This window comes from Suricata suricatta, chromosome 10 (genome assembly GCF_006229205.1).
Source record: "Suricata suricatta isolate VVHF042 chromosome 10, meerkat_22Aug2017_6uvM2_HiC, whole genome shotgun sequence".
Taxonomy (NCBI): Eukaryota; Metazoa; Chordata; class Mammalia; order Carnivora; family Herpestidae; genus Suricata; species Suricata suricatta.
In genome coordinates this window covers 127717502-127736336 of record NC_043709.1, presented here as the reverse complement: position 1 = coordinate 127736336, position 18835 = coordinate 127717502, and the positions used below count along the sequence as shown (strand labels likewise).

Genomic DNA, 18835 nt, shown 5'->3' with positions numbered 1-18835 from the left:
CCCTCCCCTGCTCACACTGTCTCTCTCTGTCTCTCAAAAATTAAAAAAAATTTTTTAATAAAGTAAAACAATTGCAGAGTAACCTAGGTACCAAAAGGGCTTGAAGACACCACTTGCTAGCTCATATCGCACCGTAGGATGATGCCCCTCTCCTTTGCCAGGTCCAGACCCCTGAGACATCTCCAGGTCACACTCCTGTGCCCACCTGCGTGGCACCCTGTGCCTGGCACCCATACTCCCTTGGGAATGCTAATGGGTTAGAGGGCAGTGGAGGAAGGGAGTCATGAGGAAGCCTGAACTACTGGGTTTGCACTTTGAAAAAGCGCTACTGGAAAGAATACGGGAAGAAAAATTGAAAGAGAAGACAAAGAAGAATGTGTAATTGTGGATTACACCTCACCACTCAAACAAGTGTCATTAAGAATTGCACATCATTGAGGACTGAAGTAGTAGACGTGCCTGTGGAGACGTGTGACATTCCTCCTCGAAAACTAACCAATCTTACCGAGTGGTCTCTTCAAAAAAAACAAAAACAAACAAACAAAAGAAAATGATGTAAATGCATCATGCAGTTCCATCTACCTGATCTTTCTAGAGCCATCCTCCACCTTCTGATTTTCTGAAACATACTCACCTCGACCTTCTGGTATGTTTGTATCCTAGCCACATGTTCATGGTGGGACCACCCTTCCTCCACATGCTGGTGTAGGGATCTAGCCTTCTTCACCTTCTGGCTCTGCCCCCCTACCCCGGGGCCTTTTCTTTCCCCTATCTGATCCATCTAGAAGAAAAGGAAGGAAAATACGGAAGCGTTCTATCTGATCTATTAAAAGCCCTGCCCTGAACCAGCAAGTATCACTTCCACTCACAGTCTCTTAGACTGCACGGAGTCACATGACAAGATGCTAGCCAGCCTGCTTCCGCCGCGTGCTCTGGGGCAGTCCTGGCCCTGCGGGGGGCGGAGAGGGGGGCTTGGGGCGGCAGCTGGTGTCTTTTCCTATGGTGCTTCCCAGACTTCTTGGAGGCTCTGCATCGCTGGTGACTCTGTCATACAGATTCCCAGGTCCTTGCCCTGGACATCCACGTCCGGTAGGACCCTGAATTGCTTCCAGGATCTGTTTTAATGTCCACGCTCCAGGTGAGGATCATCTTCAGGAAAGTTTGAGAAACACTGGTTTGTAGAAAGGGGCTTTGGGCATTTTCTCCATCTCAGGCTGGAAAGCCTGCGTGATAAGGAATGCTGGTAGGTGAGGTGAACAGACTGTAACTCCAGGCCCCCTTGGGGCGCCTACACAGCTCAGTCGGTTAAGCATCCAACTTCGGCTTCAGGTCATGATCTCAGGGTTTGTGAATTCAAGCCCCGCATCAGGCTCTGTACTTACAGCTCAGAGCCTAGAGCCTGCCTCAGATTCTATGTCACCCTCTCTCTCTGACCCTTCCCAATCATACTTTCTCTCTCTCTCAAAAATAAACAAATAGTAACAAATTTAACCAAAAAAACCTGGTACCAACTCTTAACTCTCTTTAGCCTCAGAATATGGCTCCCAGCCTCACTGTGTAGACAAGGGTATGCTCTTGCTCCAATGTATAGCACTATTACATCTGTCCAGACCTGAATTGTTTCCTTGAATTAGCTGATTGCTTCCTTTGGTTGAGCCTGCTTAGCAGTCATTTTGACGTACGGTTATTTTATGATTTGTGTCAGATACTTGGAATATACCTGCTTACGACAGCTCTTAACACCTAGGCCAGTGGGTAAGGTTGACTAGGAACAACATTTTAGCAGTTTGCTTTCCCTCCTGCCATAATGTTGAACCCTTTAGAAACCTACGGCCATGGGAATTAAAAGCACAACTATTATATTGAAGAGGGGTTGAATGATTTATCAGTGACCTCAGTCCAAACACGAAGGATAGAAAGCTCTCCACCCAGCCTTCCGAACATGCCAGGAGAAGGACGTGAGATATGAGGAATTCTGTTTGTTACTTCTCACGGAACGCCAGAATCCGGACAGCTTTCTCTGTGCTACCTGGCAGTCACGTGGGTCACGCCTCTCTCGACAGATCAGTGTGGCCTCAGGGAATTCAGACCAATTTTGATATTGGCCCAAGACAGTTAAACGCAAGAAGGTAGCTCTTCCCCTCTCTAACCTAAACAGCATTTCAGGACAAACCGAAAGGATGCCTATAATATCCACTGTTCGGGAGTTCCCGAGCTCTTGATCTCCTGGAGATTGAATAAGATTGAGAACTAACAATGCAGCACCCTTCTTGGTGAGAGAGGATCTAACTACAAAGAAGTATCATCGTTTATTGTCAGCATAATTAGGAAGCAGTAGTGTAAGGCAGACTCGGCCATGTAACTGATCTTGGGTATCCAGATCTTTGAGCTCGCTGCAGATGGTTTTATCTGCCTTCCATCCCCGTCTTGGTAACAGTGTGTGCAAAATCCAAGCAAGCAGCGGCCCTGAGGTCCAAAAGAGCTAAAAGGTTGGAAATCCATCTCCATCCAGTCATCTCAAGATGGGATGGGAGTTTGCTCCATATTCCTTCTCCCTTTCCTCTAAAGATTTTGCGGAAGAATTTAAGTGTCATTGGCAATGATTGAGAGAAATGAAAGTTTTTAGATCAGACACCGCTTCTGTCGGTGTGCCGTGCGAGGAAGGCTGATAGATGGCGTGTTCTTCTTGAGTGAAACCAAAAGGCTGCTGATCAGTGTGTGGCATGCAGTTTGCTGTTATCTTGAAACCAAGGAGATATTTCTCGCTTCCCTCAGGTTTTCTAGGGAGAGATTCTGTAGCCAAAGAAGATGAATCTTCTCTCTACCTGCTAAAGGATGAGCAGTTAACTCTGCAGCTAAATATTAAATACATCAAGTGCACGGACTGTGTATTATATTTTTCTGGTATCCATAATCTGTTATACTTAGTTTCCTGAAAAATGGAAGGCCGTGCCCAGTAGCCGTGTGGGTTGAGATTTAGAACAATGAAGCACGATGGTCTTGGACACAGATCAATCTGTCCTTGGGTTCAGGCCCCAGGGTGGAAAGTGAGGGCCACAGGGGAGGAGGATGGAGAGCATTGTGGGGTTTTGTCTGCCTGCGTTCTCCTCTGCTGCCCCAGAGTAACCCTAAATTACCCCCTTCCACTTTCCAAATTGTCCCCACTGGGATGAATCCTCTGGTCACCCTAGGTGTAGAGGTAGGCTTCCTGGTACCCCTCCACTGACCTCCTACAGTAGAAGGAAGGAAAGCAGCTGAAGTTTTCCGTGAGCTCTGTGTGCCCTGTGGACAGGATCTCGCTAAACGGATGGACCGAAGCTGCCTCCCCCACCCAGCAGCCCACACATGTCCCAGCCGAGACACTGGTCAGCTAAACTGGAAACGAACCGAGTGTTGCATGGACGGAGTTCATCTTGGGTCGCCCCAGTTCGGAAGGCTCGTAACACAAAGCCGTGTTGCTGTGGGGCAGGTGATGGGAAGACGGCCCCAGTACAGTCCATCAAGAGGTACCTAAAAAGGACCTTGATGCCCAACGCTGTGCTATGCCTTTCGAAGGGGACCCAGGAACCTTGCGATGTCACACACACACGCACACACACACGCACGCACACACACACACACACACGCCGCCCTCAAAGAGCTTTGAGGGGCCTCAGGTGGCCTGACCTTGCGATGTCACGCACGCACGCACACACGCGCACACACACACACACACGCGCACACACGCCACCCTCAAAGAGCTTTGAGGGGCCTCAGGTGGCCTGATAGTACAGCAATACCTGAACTGTGACGAGAGTTTATCAGGCGGTCAATGATGTTCTTGTGTCTTTTGCTGTCCTGGTAACTCTTAAAATGCAGTCCGGCTCCTGGGATCCCCTTTCTTTAGGGGGTGCCTAAATGTGCTCTGGGCACATGTACCCCATTCTCTTCCTGATGTTTTCCTGCCTTTCGTCCCTGGTCCTGGACACGTAGAACATCCCCTCCGTGGGTGCAGCCCAGTGTCTCTGCTGTTTTCTCTCCTCCGTTATTGCCAAGATAAAGGGAAGTGACAAGTCTGTTAAACTCCTTTGATAATAATGAAACCCGGGTGTGCCCACTAGATGGCAACAGGTTTTATTTCAAATAACCAACTGTTTCAGGGAATTTTTGCTTCCTGGGGGAGTGCTGTCAGTGGGCAGTTTGGCAAAAATTTTGTCGGACTCTGAATAGCTAAGTCCTCAAAATGATTCCATTAAAATTGACTGACACCATAGAGGCCACATAAATGGGTGCTCAGAGGACTCAGAGGCCATGCAAATGGGTGAACTTGGCTAGTTCCAAGTAATTACTTCAGAAAGCAAGTCAACAAAATCAGTTCCAAGCCCTAATAAAGGGTGAGTGGTCATCACTTACTGAAGAGGCTCTCTTGTGTCCCTTCCATCTGGACACCGGCGGGGACCAGTGTGACATGGTGACAGGTGTATTGATGCTGCCTTCCTGGACCTCGGTTTTCTCTGGTGTAATATTGGGGTGATGCTGTCTTGTCCCTCAGCTGTCTGTCTGGGATTGGGGCCTTTATGGAAGAACACGTCCAATTTAAGAAGGACGGTAATCTCTTAACACTTACTAAACACTTCGAGATTTATGCCGAGAGCTGTGTTACTCATTTTCATAAATTACCTTTTAATTTAATAGAGTCACCATGTGGTGGAGCTGCTGTTGTGAACCCCATGTTATAAATCAGCCGAGGTTGAAAGAAATTTGTCTGACAAATCTGTTAAGGGGTGACTACTTCTCTCTGTGGAAAGCTTCATGAATGAAGGACAGAAACATCCGTGTCACTTTGAAAACTGTCATAGTCTCTCTCTGCCATGAGAACTCTGGGCCCAAGGATACTTGCCTTTTATCCCTGGAACATCAATTTATGCTTGGCCACAAAAGCGCATTCTCCTATGAGTTTCGCTGTTCGAGGCAATTTGTAAAAACATCTGCCTCCCTGATCTCCATGCACGTGAAAGATGACGCAGTTATCATGGGAGCAAGAGCGACAGTGACCATGGCCGTAAGTCTCGGCTCTCCAGAGCCCTGTACTGCAGGAATCATCACCTTAGCGAGCAGTTGTGCACCTCCCCATCTCGGTGGGACCATAAAGACCAGAGTTAGGCAGGAGATACGGCTTTCCACGTTCCGGTTCCAGAAAAAACACTTGGGTTCCACTTGGGATTGAAGTAGGTGTGAGCGCGAGCCCATGAAGCATTAAGCAGCGATCCCACAGATGAGTGCTGCCCTGAGCTGAGCTTTAGTTTACTCAAGGCACCAGCAAGGGGCCTGTGCTCAAGGTGGCGGTGAGCATGCCTTGCCCCCCCATTGAGAGGGGATCCGGAAGTTGACACTTAGGAGGCTGGTCTGGCCAGAGACCCAGTGTACCAGCTGAGTCCAGAGTCCTAGGAAAACAGACATGATTTTAACTTCCTCTCATTGCCACCGGGCTCCTAATTACAATGCCATCCTGTCCTCCAGAGAACGCACACTACGAAATGAACTTATATTAGAAACTTCCTTTTAATGAAGTCCCTCAGTGCTTTAGAACCTAAATCCTTTTTAATTGGATTCAAGCTAGAACTACCTTCTACCACATTTAACCCTGGGTTGCCTTCCTCCACATGAAGTTTTGTCCGTCCCCTGGGCCCTGGGGTGAGGAGCAGTTCGCGGGGTCCCTGCCTGACCACCAGGACTCTGAGGAGGCTGGCCAGGCCAGTCCCACGGGTTTTAGGGAGACTCCTTTTGGCCTTCCGGCTGGCTTGGCAGGTTCAACCCACAGGTCCTTTCTTCTTACCTTTACCGAAAAAGTACGGTCCTCCTGCCAACTCCAGATGGCGTCTTTTCTTTCCAAACTGGAAACATAACCAAATCTGCAGTGTGCCTCTTACCTGGCGCCTCCAAGATCTAATGGCATTCCCCGACAAAGGAGGCACTTGCTTGCCTCGTGCGGTCTGCCCCGGCTCGTTGACCAGCCTGTGCACCAAGTCAGAGCAGGGTGGGCGCGCCCGAGGAACAGCTGAACTCAGTGATGGGCCTTTCTGGGAGAAAAGTCAACATTAAAATTCTTCGGAGACCTTTGTGGCTAGTAGACATTTGAAGTGGTCTAGTCCAAGTGGGTATCTTCAGAGGCCCGGGGACAGGGGAGACAGCAGATTTCAGAAGCTTTGCCCTTGACACCTTTTCTGTCTCTGGGGTGCTCGTTGGGGTTTGCATAATAATGGTGAGGGACTGTTGCAGTGAGCACGAATCTGTGCACATTCCTCAGTTTTCCCAAAAGGCTTGAAAATGCAGTAGATTTAATCTAGGTCACACACACACACAAAAGCAAAAAACCTTCCGTTTCCTTGGCGGAGGTTTGAGAGCGCGTGCCTGACTTCCCGGGGCTCTGGGAGCAGCAGGAGATGGCTCCTGCAGGGGAAGCCGCCCGGGCAGCTCGAGGCAGGCGGGGGCCTCGGTCTTGTGGCCGCTTAGCAGACCACGGCCACGGCGGGGCAGGTGCAGAGGAGGAAGGGGGGCCGGCCCGCGCGGGTCGGGGAGACGCGTGTCCTCTCCCCGGCGGGGCGGGTGGATGGCTCAGGTCCCTGCGTCAGGGTCCTCGGTCCTCTGGGAGAACACAGAGGCCCTGCCCCAGGCACCCAGCAGGGAGAAGCGCGTCTCCCGTTTCGTCACTGAGGTCCCCAGGGGATTCCCTCGGGATCGAGCCTGGCGAGCCAAGCGGTGGGGTCCCCCCTGGAAGCAGAGTGCTTCCTGGGTACTGGCCAGATGGCAATCCTTTTCGCATCAGCCTACCGATTCTATCAGAATGCGTAAAACGAAGCTAGTTGAATGCGGTTTCGTGAAAAGTCGATTTCTGCAGGATGTGGCACTGCGTCGGGTGGCTAGAGAAGTCTCCCTTGTAGATAGAGGGGTGCGGAAAGTTTGTCTCAGGAGACGGTCTGAAGTTTCATACAAAGGGTTTAGGTTATAAAAAGACGTTTTTGGTGCCGTTAGAGCGGGCACCGTCAGTTCTGGGGATCTTTCAGAGGAGGGCAGGACCTTTCAGATGGTTCATGACCTACGCAGATGGTTAGCCTTGACACTGAGGAGTGCTGTCAGTCCCCAGTGACTGAGATGGTTATGCTACTTGGGGGTGGTCTGTGAACTAACTCCGGGGGCAACGGAGGGTCAAGTTACTAGCAGGAACTAGCTGTAAAAACCGTGAGGAAAGGGTACCGAGGAGCCCGGAGAAAGCTATGCCCCCTTGACTTCTTCTAATTCTTTTCCTCTTAGTTTTGAGTTTAAAGCAAAAAAGGGAGTGCAAAACAGAAGTCTTGCATCTTCTTAAAGGTCTTTCTAACAGCTAACTAATGTTTGCTTTGATGGCTGCATTTTTTTCTTTAACGTTTATCCATATTTGAGAACCAGAGAGTGTGAGCAAGGGAGGGGCAGAGAGCGAGGGAGACACAGAATCCAAAGCAGGCTCTAGGCTTTGAGCTGCCAGCCCAGAGCCCGACGTGGGGCTCGAACTCACGAACTGTGAGATGACCTGAGCCGAAGTCAGATGCTTCACTGACGGAGCCACCCAGGCGCCTCCGATGGCTCCTTTTTTATTCCTTTCCTTCGTGTCTCTCATTCTGTCATCGCAGCTGTCCACATTCAACACCCAAGTTCAGAAGAGCTGCCGTAAGGAAGTCACACACAGGAGCACAGAATTGTGCTCAGCAAAGGGCCTGGGTGTTCAGGGCGACTGGTGAAATTAGAGGATTAATTGTTTCGTCGCATCTTGGGCTCCCCTTAAAGCAAGCCAGATTCTGAGGACAGAGGGGAAGCAAACCTTGGAGGCTGAGCTAACAGTGTCGCATTTGGTGGGGGACTTGGTTCTTGGTGGGTGAGCTTCCTGTGAAGGAAGGAGCCCCAGCCTGCCCCTCCCGGGACCGGTTCCCCTCCCGAAGTGTCTGCTTACATTTGAAGAATGCCATTCTGTCATTGTCTTCTTCCTCAAGATGCTAAGGGTCAACCTTCCAGCCACAAGAAAACTACTTCTCTCTCTGTTTTTTTTTTTTTAAAGGTCATTGCTGAGTTTTAAATTTTTAATTCAGGGGATTTTTGCTGGGGTTTTTTGAACCTTTAACTGCTACGTAGAAAGTGAAAGTCGGGGGTCTTGGCAAGAGCGAGGCTAGTGATTGAGAGTCGAAACCTGCCACGTGTGGAAGATTCACTTGAGCACAAAATGTACCACTTAGATCAACAACCTCTGGACTGGGGGGGGGGGGAGTATTAAATTCTGTTTATAGAACTAAGATTGAGGAAGAAAATAGATACAGGGGGAACCAAGCATGGGGAGTGTGTCCTCTTTAGACTCTAACGGGGTTGAGTGCTCCTGACTTGACCAGAAGCCCAGATTCCCACTGGAGGGACTTGTGTAAACCAGGCCCCTGGTTTGCTTACAAATGTGCGTACAAAAGAGCGCTCCATGCACAGAAAGGGGGAAAAACACAGCAGGTTCACTCACAGCCTCCCAGGGCCTTCGGTCCCTTGATCTGCGGGCCCCTCAGAATCCAAAGGCAGCCTTTAAAGGAATCTCACACATGGAATCTTCACAACAAGATGGCTCTGTCCATGCCCTGCATTCCAATAGATCTGGAGCTAAATTCGTCTGCCAGGACTGTTAACTTTGTTTTTAAAAGAAATAAGCAAGTGTAGCAGCGGGTCATCAGGGGATCGTTTTCTGGATGTCTTCAAGTGTTTATTTGCCCAGATTTAGAAAGTCAGGTAAATGTCATTCGGTTTGATATGTTGAATGGCCTTGGAGATGCGGATCCCCCCGTCTTTACCCCGCAGGTGGAGCTCACGTGGAGTGACAGGTTCCACACACACCACCTTCAGTCCAAACACGAAATACTTGTATTTTATCAGCCTAGTCAGCGTGGCAGCAAATCACTTTTTTTTTTTTTTTTGGCTTCTCTCTTCCATCCTGGTGCTACTTTTCAGTCTAATATCTTAATGTGAAAGAATTATGTAGTTCAGAAAATGTTCCACAGTTTTCCGTATTAAGACATCACTAAAGAGTAGCTTAAAAAAAAAAAATCAACAGTTAGGGCTAGAACATTCCAGAAAGGCCCTTTTTCCCATTTAGGAGAGTGCCTTTCAAGGAACATTTATTCACGTGAGTCCAGGCTGGCAGCTCCAGGAGTGCCGTGAGGGGCTTCCAGAGGCTGGCTCCCTGCACCATCGCGAGTGAGAGTTGTGGGCATGGGGTCTGAGACGTGCACCCCAGGCCTGACAAGTGACTCTTTCAATAACTGAAGACCGTTTAAGTCATGACCTCTCCCATCATTAAGCCCGGGTTCTGTAAACTGCCTTATCACCCATGCTTTAAAGGACAGCGTGCCTTTTTTATTTTATTTTTGGATTTTTAAAAATAGTTTATTATCAAGTTGGTTTCCATATAACACCCAGTGCTCTTCCCCACAAGTGCCCTCCTCCATGCCCATCACCCCCTTCCCCTCTCCCCCTCCAGCCCTCAGTTTTCACTCATAAGTCTATCAGGAGAAACTTAACAGAGGACCATGGGGAGGGGAAGCGGGGAAAGCATTGGAGAGGGGGAGGGAGGCAAATCGTGAGAGACTCTTGAATACTGAAAACCCTGCCCTTTTAAAATGGCATCTCTAGGGGCGCCTAGGTGGCTCAGTTGGTTAAGCATCCAGCTTCAGCTCAGGTCATGATCTCATGGTTCGTGGGTTCAAGCCCCGCGTCAGGCTCTGTGCTGACAGCTCAGAGCCTGGAGCCTGTTTCGGATTCTGTATCTCCCTCTCTCTCTGACCCTCCCCTATTTCCACTCTCTCTCTCTCTCTCTTTCTGAAAAATAAAGCACAAAAAAATTGTTAAAAAATAATAATAAAATAAAACAGCATCTCTAAAGCATTAACCCTTAGTCATTCCCCCTCCCTGTGGTAAGGTTAGGAAGCCTGAGAGGAAATTTCTTTAGTGAGTATGTTGTCCACTTTCCTAAGGGCAGAAATAGTTTTAAAATCTGGTTTTTGAGGCGCCTAGGTGGCTCAGTCAGTTAAGCGTCCGACTTCGGCTCAGGTCATGATCTCACAGTTTGTGAGTTCAAGCCCAGCGTGAGGCTCTGTGCTGACAGCTCAGAGCCTGGAACCTGCTTCGGATTCTGTGTCTCCCTCTCTCTGCCCCTCCCCCACTCATACTCATTCTCATATTCTCTCTTTCTCTCTCACAAAAACAAGTGATTTAAAAAAAATTTTTTTACTCTGATTTTTGGTATCATTCTCCAGTCTACACTGCCCTCCACACTGAAGAATAGAAACACAGCGCTGTTTGACTCAGGGCAAGCCATGATATAAACTGGTTATGTCTACATAAGCAATACCTTTTTTTCCCCTTGGGAGTATTATTGCCATGAGTTTCCAAGTAAAGATTCTCAAGAGAAACAGCTGTGGTTTGAAAAGATTTGTGATAATCCAGATGGTTTCTTTGAGGATAAATCTACTTGATCATTTAAAATTACAGTCTTTCAGTGAAGTTGAGTGCTTTTATGATTGTAAATACACTACATGTGTGTGTACGTGTGTGTGCGTGCGTGCGTGTGTGTGTGTGTGTGTGTGTGTGTGTGTGTGTGTGTACGTGTGTGTACTATTGGCCTGTCTTGCTTGGGGCTTTATCTTTGGAAACAACGGAAACCTCCTAACAGTGTCTCACATTATTCTGCAATTAAGCAGCGGTGTACCTGAGGGAACACTTCCTAACAGCAGAAACTGTTTGCCAAGAGACACAGTCCGGCGCCAACTGCCCTGTTTGGAGTTATATAGCACTTAGCCTCTGTGGGAGTTGCCTCTTGCACCTTCCGAGACAAGATGGTCTAATCCTACCACACGGTTCTAATGCTGATTGCACATCGCCTCACACGTCTAATACATGCAACCAGACGGCTAAACTTGTCGTCCTGTGGGGATCTGGGCAGCCAAAGGCCCCTGGTTCCCCTGACTCACTCCTTCGGGGCCCAGGGTCCACTTGGGGCTCCCTCACAAGCCAGAGAGGTGCATCGTGAGGCTTGCCTCGGACAGCCTTCAGAGATGGCACTCTGCACCCCCAAGATCTTTCTAGACCTTCTCTCCCATCAAAGTTGATCTTATGTGGCCTTCCTAGGAGCTCTGCTGGTTGTTCCAAAGTCCAGCAGCGGGGGAATTCCTGGGGAGATGGGAATGGCCAGCAGGCTGTGCTGTGTTACCCTTAGCCCCTGCTCGTGATCAGGGGAGGAGTCCTCACTGGTGCACGTGTCAGGCTCTGTGTGGACCCGACAAACTGGTATTTGGCTCTGGAACCGCCTCCCGAGTTTTACCACCGAACCTATTGCCCCTGTGAGTTTGAAAAGCCCTCGTGAGGAGTTAATGGGAGGTGTTGATAAATAGACCCATGAAAGACGGATTATTATTTGGGGGGAGGGGAGCTCTGAAATCCAGAGCTCTTACTGATACACTGAATTGTCAAGGAAAAAAAAAAAAAAAAACATGTTTATCTTCTCAAAGTTTCTGCTCCGAGCAGAGACTCCGGAGTGGGTGGATAAAGCTGGCAAGAGCGGTATGGTCCACGTGCGTGTGGGACCGTGTGAAATGGACAAGGAAGAAACGTGAGAAAAGGCACAACTCAACCGCACTGAGCAGAAATCAAAGGGTGGAGACCCGGCCGAAGCACCTGGTTCATGCCTCTCCGCCAATCCCCAGAGCCACCCGCCAGATCACTTCCCGTCCCTGACAGGGAATGGAACCTTCTTCGGTGCGGCCCCTGGCGGTGGGAGAGAGGGGCCTTCCAGAGTGACGTGGACGCCCGGGGGGTCGTCTGCCCTGGCACCTGCCACAGCCACCGACCCTCGAAGAGCACCTGGGGGCGGCGTCGGTGTCGACCCCTCCAAGGGTGTTCGGAAGAGAAACGTGCTGAAGGAGAGGGGGTCCGTCCCCCGAACCGGGTCGCTGAGCCGTCTGGTGTTGCAGCTGACCTGAAAACGAATCCAGTGAATTTCAGAGCTGAGTTACAGCTGGTCTGGGGGGCTCTAAGAGACAGATGGCTCCCTTACCAGCGGCCCAGCGAGTTAGGGTGGGCGAGCAAGAAAATTCCAACCTGGTTGAACCTTCATGGGTTTTCCGGGATCTGGAGTCGCTTCCTAACCTTTTGCCGTGATAATGACCACAGCAGGGCAGATAATAATACTTCTCCCTTCCTTGGTCGAAATCCTCTCTGCAGGTCAGTGCATCTAAGATTTTCAGCGGGCATGTCACGTGATGGGTGGATAAAGACTGTGGTCGTTAGCCAGGAGGGTACTCCCAGAAATGAGAGTCTTTCAAGCACGTTTCTACCCTGGATTATTACAGACTAATGTCTCTTGGGGAGAATAACCACACGATGTTGTATCTAAAACTTGTAGTTCCTATATACTATAAATTTTAAGATAATTTGAATCAAACACTGTTTTTATTAAGTGAATTAGTACGCATGCTGAGTGAAGTGTGCGTACAGAATAATTTTGACTTTTAAAAAAAATGTGCTGTACATGAAACACGGTATAGCCACATTGTCTGAGGAGGATTTTAGGCAGGCCTGGTTTTTATTCACTGATTGAGAGGTAATAAAACTAAACTAACTGAGGTACTGAGGAAGTCAGACATTTCTGCCTAAGTCACTCGGGAACCCAAATGTCTGAAACCAGGATGCGCTCTTGTGTGTCACAAGTGGAACCCCGGCTCATCTTGGCGTAATCTTTAAAAACCTTTGTCTCCATGGGTCTGGAGTCAAGAAGGCAAGAGCTACGCACAACTTGAAGAGGGACGGTTGAGATAATGCTGGTTTTGCTGTAGAAGCTGTACAGGCAGAGTGGACCCGGGATGAAATTGGAGAGCGTCTGAGATTGGGGTGTCTTCCCATCTCCCCTTTTGGACAGGAGGCTCCTTTCCTCATTCCTGTCCCCTCTGCCTCCAATGCCACACTGCTGACACCAGCTTCAGACTCGCCCTTTCTACACACAAACACACACACACACACACACACACACACACACACACACACACCCCTTCTGTTTACTAAGAACCTTGTTCAAGAGAAAAGTGCTGTCACCAAATTCATACTAACATGTAAATAGCTGAGAACAATTAGGTGTTTCCATCCCCAAGGGCAGACTTAACTAGGAAGTGAACTGCGCCTTCCTGGTGGAAGCCAGGCAGGGAGAGGGGCTAGGGATTCTGTTGCAGTGTTGAAGGCAGGAGTGCTTCCGTCACTCCCAAGACCATCGCCCGTTGGTCTGAGCTCTTCCCATTGGCCCCACACATGGGATTCTCTCACTGTGTCATATGTGCTTCTTGCTGCTTTCGTGTTACTGTCTTCAGTTGTCCGTGTTCAGTGCCACTGCCCTCCCACTGTCCCCATAGGCCAGTTGGAACTCCACGCTCAGTTCTGACCTGGCCACGCTGGCCCGTGTCCCTCCGCTGCTGAATTGCCTTCTCTCCTGGCCAGCCTTGACCTTGCACTTCATCGTCAGTCTTCTTTTTCCTCAGTGTCCCACTCCCCAAACCTGTCGCTTGAGAGGGTCAGACTCGGTCTCTGCTTTGAAGCTCTGGTGAGCACGGCTGAAGTCAGGGGCTCCCCCCCTTCTCCCTCAGCCAGCGCCTAAGCCCAGGAGAGGGAGGGGAGTGGCGGAGATTCTGTTAGGAGCTTTCAGAAGGCAGAGGTCATGTCTCTTGGTGCTTCTCTTACTCTAGCAAGCCCAGTGAGGCAGAGTTGGCATTTTTTTTTTCTTCTTGGAGTGACTACAGTGGGTTGCTGGAAGCTGGGACTTGACTTCCCTGTGTAAAGTTACTCCTGGATCCAGAGCACGTTGGGGGCTCAGTCGGTTAAGCCCAGGTCAGGATCTCACAGTTGGGGAGTTCGAGCCCTACATCGAGCTCTGTGCTGATACCTCGGAAGCCAGAGCCGGCTTCAGATTCTGTGTCTCCCTCTCTCTCTGCCCCTCCTTGACTCACTCTCTGTCTCTCTTTCTCTCTCTGAAAAATAAGCATTAAAAAAATTACAAAAAAAAAAAAGTTACTTCTGGATCTGAAGCACATCCTGCAGCTCATCCCGGACTCACTTCATGCCACTGAGGCCAAAGCCACTCATTAGTTTGAAAAGTTCTGTTAAAAAAAAAAAAAATCTACCATCAGGCCATAAGAACTCCGGCCAAAGAAGTCAAAATAGGTGAAGTGAAAAGCTCATCTAAAAATAAAAATGGTCAGTCTGTCCATCTGTGATTCTTGCAAGAAACTACATAAGTTTCACTTTCTTCCTTCATGCCCGTGACCGCCTACATTTCAGGACTTTGTAATCCTTGGATGCATGTGGTTTGAGTGCCCGGAAGCCAGGATTGTGTTCTACTTTGTCTAGAAGGTGAGGTGTTGTGCATTTACTCTCGGTAGGCTCAAACAAAATCAAATATATGACCAGCTTCCAAATTTCTTTTCCAAAGGAGGGGGCAGCATCATAGATCTGCTTAGGGAGGCTGAAGGAACGGCATTGCACTCTAGTTCCCCCTGCGTTTTGAGGGAGTTTTTCTTTTCAAATTTGTATCTAAATTCCAGCTAACATCCAGTGCGATATTGGTTTCAGGAGTAGAATTCAGAGATTCATCACTTACACTCAACAGCCAGTGCTCTCCCGGGTGCCCTCCTTAATGCCCACCCCACCCACCTCCTCCCGTCAGCCCCTCGTCTGTTCTCTTAAAGAGTCTATAGGTAAGAGTCTCTTATGGTTTGTTTCCCTCTCTCTCTTTTTATCCCCCTCCTGTACATCCATCTGTTTTGCTTCTTAAATTCCACATGAGTGAAATCATATGGTGTTTGTCTTTCTCTGACTGATTTATTTTACTGAGCATAATACACTCTAGCTCCATCCATCATTGCAAATGGCGAGATTTTATTCTTTTTGATGGCTGAGTAATTTTCCGTTGCATGCCACATCTTCTTTATCTGTTCATCAGTCAATTTACCATTCAGGCTCTTTCTGTATAGCTTGACCATTGTTGATAATGCTGTTGTGAATATCAGGGTGCATGTACCCCTTCAAATCCGTATTTTTGTATCCTCAGGGTGAGTACCTGCTAGTGCAGTTGCCAGATCATTGGTCGGTTCTGGTTTTAGGTCTGTGAGGAATCTCCCTGCTGTTTGCCAGAGTGGCCGCACCAGTTTGCATTCCCACCAACAGTGCACGAGGGAGCGCCTTGTTCCTGAGCCTCACCGACACCTGTTGTTTCTTGTATTGTTAATGTTAGCCCCTCCGACAGGTGTGAGGTGGTATCTCACTGTGGTTTTGATGTGTATTTCCCTGATGAGTGATGTTCAGCATCTTTTCCTGCATCTGTGGGCCATCTGTAGGTCTTCTCTGGAAAATGTCTATTCATGTCTTCTGCCCATTGTGATTGAGGTTTTATTTTGGAAAACCAGAATGCCAAGTTTTGGTTCTGAACTTTCGCTGGCCTATGACGTCAAGCCCCTGTTCTCAACTCTGTCGTTTTTTCCTGCTCTTTGCCTTTCTCCCTTCATTCCTCAAAATAGAACCACGGTCGACGCCTCAGTGCTGTGCATTTCTTTCACGCTTCTTGCTCTGCCTGGTGGATGAGGCCCTCTCAGCGCGCCCCGACTCTGGCCCCGTGCCTCAGGACCCTCCGGTCCAGTCAGGCTGACGCGTTGCCCGTCTTCGTGAGCGCGTCTCCCCACTTCTCCCTCCACCCAACGTACAAAGACAGCTCAGGGGCCGCTCCTTTTTTCTTTAAATTTTTAAAGATTTTGTCCCCTCCCTTTTCTTGAGCCAGACTGGGCTGAGAAACTGTATGCTAATGAAGAGCCTTTGCTGGTGTCCTTATCTGATGTAAGCAGCCGTCTTTAACCAGTATCTTTAGCTGCAGGTTGAAGAAGGGGTCGGCCAGCCTTCCAAAGGCGGAAGTGGTGGTCTGAGGCTTCCACACCGTTTTCTCTGGTGGAGGACGCTGGTTGGGAGGAGGGGTGTTGCTGGCCTCTCCCAGGGCGGGGGGTGTTCAGCATGGACTCCCATCAGCTCTCGGAAAGAAGGAATCAGAAAGTCACCTTTTGATGTGCTATAGCCACATCTAATATTACATGGGAGAGTGTATTCAAACATCAGTAACTAAATTTCCAAACTGGTTAAAAGTCTTTCATTTTGGCCAACAAAAACTGAGTATCTCTCCTATGGTGCTTTGCATTACAATACTATGGTGGAAATGAAGAATAAAGCACAATTTTAGCTTTTAAGAACCTTCTAACCCAGTGGTCTGACCTAGTGAGTGTAGAGAGTGTTTCAAAAGTGCGATGTTCTAGAATATCCCTTAAGGAAATTACAGTTCGTGTAAGTTTCTGTCGTCGCTGCGATTAAGCACGCCTCTGTGCACCAGCCACACAAGCCCCATGAACACGTCACCCCCCACTTCGCCCCTCATTCCTGAGGAGCTGTGTTCCAGGTGGCTCGCGCACAGAGTTATGAATTGATCTCCAGCGTGGGTAAAGCTAATAAATACGGTTTGGGTGAAAGGCACTGGTAAATGCTCGCGATGTTATTGCTGTTCTCATGCACTTTATTATTTTTAAATTGTGCGTCCTTTTAAGTAGATTATTTGTTCTTCGTCGTCTCCATTGTGTCTAAGCGAAGCATTCACAGAAATTTCTAAAACCTTTTCATTTCTCTCTCTAGGCTGTTGTTTCGTAACATTTTATACAAGAAAAGCCGCACTTGAGGCCCAGAATGCACTGCACAATATTAAAACTTTACCTGGGGTGAGTCGGTTTACTTTTGTACCAAAATCACTGTATTGCTTGAAAATGGTCCTTTCAACTGAAGGTTCTAGTTATGGGCTCTTAGTGGCGAAAATGACTTTGGTCTTTTGAGGAGTGTGTGCTGACCCTTCTGTTCCTGGCCACAGCCCAAGCGGCCGGCCGGCCCATAAAGGAGCGTTGGCGTTAATGCTGATGGAAAGCGCTCTCAAATAGTACGTCCCCTGGTTGGAAAATCAGAGTGACCCCACTGGGCAGCAGTGGCTGCCAAGGAGTGTTGGGTGGGCTAAGATTTTTAAAAGGGGGAGAAAAAAAAAACCCAATACACGCGACAGAAGCAGATGGAAAGGAAAAGCTTTTACTCACCAGGAGCCCCTTTTGAAATTTAGTCTTAGATTTTTCCTTTGAAAGGACAAAATGGACCCTGTACAGCCATAATATTAAACCTCCTAATGGTTTCTCGCCAGTCAGTGGTGGTTAACGAAGTCCGTGTCTCAATGCCTACTTGGTGGCTTCATGTTGATAGAGAGCAGAAAATACGAAGCTTACAATTTTTTGCCATTTGCTTCCTGGTAATATTTGACGATTAGTACAATTGACAAGAAATGAACTAATGTTGTATATAGTGACTTCATCACAATACATTATTTCTGGGGTTTTGTGGGAGCTGCATCTGTTGCATGCTGGTATAAAGTTCTCTGCACTGTTTGGGTATTTTCCCCACTGACCCAAATATCAGGGATGACTTCATTCAATGTCATAACGCAGTGTGTTGGTTATAATGAAGAATGTGTGGCGAGCAGAACAATAATGATTTTACTGAAATCTGGTTTGATCAAAGTAGGGGAAAGATAACCCAGTGTCCCTGAGGTTTCCAGGACATAATTCTGGGTGTCATTTCACTGTCTCTGTCAACATTCACGAACGCCTGTGCATGTGTCCATGCTAACAAACTTACACACACGCATTGTATACCCCACGACCCCAGGAAAGAGAGCGTTTGCTTAATGCACCTCAGATCCATTGAAAGTTTCGTGGTATTTGTCACAGCAAGATACGCAAGAAATAGTTGTCAAAACATTAGTCACCCAAAAGTAATAAATTATGAACGTGGTCTTCAGTCACAGCGCTGTGGCCTCTCCCTTTCCCTTAGAGCAAATCAAATGGCAGAAGATTCAAAAGAGCAAGCGTGTGGTGCCAGTATTCCCTCCCCCTTTCACTACTTCTTCCTCAAACTTTTACAGTGGTTTTATTTAGCAAGGCAACTTTTAGTACATCCAAGTGCTTTGCTCGATGACTTTTTGTAAAGTATTTAAAAATTTTTTTTATTAGTTATTTATGTTTAAAAGAGAGAGAGAGAGATGGTTTGAGCAGGGAAGGGCAGAGAGAGAGAGAGATACACACAGAATCCAAAGCAGGCTCCAGGCTCTGAGCTGTCAGCACATAGCCCGACGGGGGGGCTGGAACCCACAAACCGTGAGATCATGTCCTGAACTGAAGTCAGACACTCAATCAACTGAGCCACTCAGGTGCCCCTAAGTATGATTTAAAATAGTTTTACTATTTAAGTCTTTATTTTGTTTATGGATGGAACTATTTTTTCCAGTGTAAATTCTAGGAGGTTACAGTGTTGGGTCACATTTTCAAATGAAGCAACCAAGGGAAATATTTACTGGCTCAGCCAACTATAGGAAATTGTTTTTTAAAGTATCTTGGTCACCTAATCAGACCCAAAGGCCACTGTGTATTCCTTCCTTTAAAAAGAAAGACTTTACAGTAGTCAGTACACAACATCTGTTATGGGTATGTTTTCAGAAATACTTGAGGTGATGAATTTATTTAGCATGTAGGGTATATTGATGCCAAATCATTCTATTTTAAATTAATGCAAAGGCTCAGTAATTTGGAATCATCTGCGCCACTACTTGTTTGTCATCCTTTTTTTAAATTTTTTAAAATTTTTTTATGTTTTATTTTTGAGAGCGAGAGAGAGACAGCATGAGTAGGGGAGG

At 48.0% G+C, this 18835-nt stretch overlaps 1 protein-coding gene across 10 annotated transcripts in view; it reads left to right on the top strand.

The window, feature by feature from the left end:
• The window catches only part of CELF2 (CUGBP Elav-like family member 2), a 397022-nt gene that overhangs the window by 271553 nt on the left and 106634 nt on the right, over positions 1–18835 (top strand). For all 10 annotated transcript variants that reach the window (XM_029955262.1, XM_029955268.1, XM_029955269.1 and 7 more), the window contains exon 3: positions 16744–16826. In XM_029955262.1, the coding sequence (XP_029811122.1) occupies positions 16744–16826 (83 nt within the window). The remainder of the gene's footprint in view (positions 1–16743; positions 16827–18835) is intronic.